Source organism: Vombatus ursinus, unplaced genomic scaffold (genome assembly GCF_900497805.2).
Source record: "Vombatus ursinus unplaced genomic scaffold, bare-nosed wombat genome assembly UNPS02014867.1, whole genome shotgun sequence".
In the NCBI taxonomy this organism is placed as follows: Eukaryota; Metazoa; Chordata; class Mammalia; order Diprotodontia; family Vombatidae; genus Vombatus; species Vombatus ursinus.
This window is the reverse complement of record NW_020954645.1, coordinates 1,944,108-1,946,702: the sequence shown is the minus strand read 5'-3', so window position 1 is coordinate 1,946,702 and position 2,595 is coordinate 1,944,108. Positions and strand designations below refer to the sequence as shown.

Below are 2,595 nucleotides of genomic sequence, written 5' to 3'. Positions count from 1 at the left end.
TTTGAGCTCTTCAATGGTCTGAGACCAATTCATATTTTTCTTGGAGGCTTTGGATGTAGGAGCTTTGGCTTCGTTGTCTTCTTCTGGTTGTATGTTTTGATCTTCTTTGTCACCAAAGATAATATAGTTTGACTGTTTTTGCACTGCTTGCTCATGATCCTGGCCAATTACTTGAGTTATAAACTCTTTGTAAAGGTAGGGATCTGTTTCCAATGTGGAGAATGTACTGTCCCAAGCTTCAGGGGTTTTGTACAGCTGTTTTCAGAGATACTTCTAGGGACCTGTAAATTTTCAGTTCTTCCAAGGTGCTATGATCAAGAGTGAGGTGTTTACTCCTTTCCTGTCCTGTGCTCTGCTCTATGAGTGACCACAAGCACTCTTTTCTGTCTTGGAACTGTGAGGAGGGTTTCCTCTCCTCAGCCACTACAAGCTCCATCACACCAGCGCTCCTCCTTGCCCTAGGACCACCACCCAGAACTGTGACCCAGATCCAAGCATGGGCAAAGCAAGAGAATCCTGCACCAGCAGAGAGATTCCTGCAATCCCCCTCTGATCTGCCACTCGATTCTCCCTCAGTCTGTGGGCAGCCACCGCTCCAGGGCCATACTCGGGGAATGGGACTGGGACCCCGAGCTTCTCTCTCACTGCAGAAACAGACTTTTCCCACTGACCTTCTAAGTTGTCTTTAGCGTTCATGGGTTGAAAAGTCTGGAAACTGCCACAGCTGCCTGTGATTCAGTCCTCTGAGGCCTGCTTCAGGTTCTCTGCGGCTTGCTCGCCCACACCGAACTGTGTTCCTCTCCCATCCCGATGCAATATACCTTTCTGATCAACCATCCGGGTTGTCTTGGCCTGGAAATTTGTTTTACTTTGTCTTTTTGTGGGTTCTGCCGCTTTAGAATTTGTTTAGAGCCATTTTTTATAGGTATTTGGAGGGGTTTGGGGGAGAGCTCAAGCAAGTCACTGCTTTTACTGTGCCGTTTTGGCTCCGCCCCTTGGTTCAGTTTTAAAATAGTTTAAATAGTCTCCCTCCTCACGTCTGTCATAGAAATTTAGCATGTACTTTTCCTATATGTTATATTCTGAGTTGTTGTATAGTCAGTTTTATAAGATCATCTCCTCTGCTAGATTACAAATATAAGTTCTTTGAAGCCCTGGGCGTTACTCTCATTTATGGCCTTTTTACAAAGTAGAAGTTTAATAGATACTGAATTTCAGTGAGTTAAGCTACTTTATAATTTTACCTTTGATCTGACTGGAAGATACTCAGCCACTGTCATAGATGCAAACTGTTTCTCCTCTAGCTTCTGTAAGCAGCCACTTTCAGAATTTAAAGACCTTAACTCTCTTTTGAGAAAAACATATTGCTGTGTGAAAGTAAACAGTCCCCATTCTTTTTTCTCATTTCCAGGGACTTAAAGAGAGATGTGGCTAAGAAACTGGAAAAGCTAGAGAAGAGGACGCAGAGAGCCATTGCCGAGCTAATCCGTAAGCTTATTGACCTCTGGTTTAGGTCTCAACCAGTGTCACAAGCAAATTAAAGAAGCACTAGCTTTTCACTGTTTCCAGGACAAATTCTAGAGGGTGTTGTCTTGGCCCCTTAAGGTCTACACTGTGATGGTGCCCTCTTCCCAAGTTTGAGCAACCATTTTAGAGCTGGCATTGATTAAGATCATAGCTTTAGAGCTGAGGGACCTTAGAGGTCATTTTTTCTAGACCTCATGTTTTGAAGCCCATAAATGTTAAGCCACTTGTCCTAAGTAACATGGCTAAGTGGCCAGGATCAAACCCAGAGTTCTTTGATTCCATTTGAGCAATTTTCCCACTGTATTAGTTTCTCGTGACCCTGGTGGTGTGGCATATGACCTTTAAGCCTGAAATAGAGTATGCCCTGTGCCCTCCTACTTTCAGAGCCCATCCCTTTGAATATATTTGGCTTTGAATAAACACTTTTAGACTGACTCAGCCCAGAATGGACTCATTAATGAGTCTGTTTAAGCCAAAATGTCATTTAGTAGGTCATCCTTAAGGATCCTGTTTTATAGCCTTTCTGAACTGTCTTTTACCTTGTAGGAGAAAGACTTAGAGGCCAAGAAGATGACCTGGAATCTGCAAAGCCAGAAGAGAGTGACTCAGATTAAAACAGCTTCTCTTCAGCCCTTGGCCACACATGACAGCAGTGTGGACTGATCCTTCTAGGCCAGGGACAAAGGCCCACCCTCCATCTTGGTCCCCAGAGTGACCTCCATCATGGGACTCCTTTTAATGCCCATCTCAGTGCGTCTTAGAGCGTATTTTAGAGGTGTGGCTTAAGTATGTCTGGTCTATGATTACTGCAATCTAAACTAAAAAAAAAAAGCCTTAACAGGATACATTAGTGAGAGCTTCTTTGCTGTTATCACCGTGTTAACATTTTCTACCAATTTGCATATAGCATATTTCATTTTTATTTTACTTTTTAAAAAACATCTCAGTTGATTATTTTTAACATTCCTTTTAAATTTTGAGTTCCAAATTCTTTCCTTTTCACCCCCTTCCACACCCACTGAGAAGGCAAGCAGTGATATCAATTATACATGTGAAATCATGCAAAAT

General features: G+C 42.7%; 1 protein-coding gene across 1 annotated transcript in view; it reads left to right on the top strand.

The window, feature by feature from the left end:
* CCDC12 (coiled-coil domain containing 12) overlaps window positions 1-2,370 on the top strand; it is a 65,374-nt gene extending 63,004 nt beyond the window's left edge. The window contains exons 6-7 of the mRNA XM_027842129.1: window positions 1,412-1,488; window positions 2,074-2,370. Coding sequence (XP_027697930.1) covers window positions 1,412-1,488; window positions 2,074-2,141 — 145 coding nt within the window. The 3' untranslated portion in view covers window positions 2,142-2,370. The remainder of the gene's footprint in view (window positions 1-1,411; window positions 1,489-2,073) is intronic.
* The last annotated feature ends 225 nt before the right edge of the window (window positions 2,371-2,595 follow it).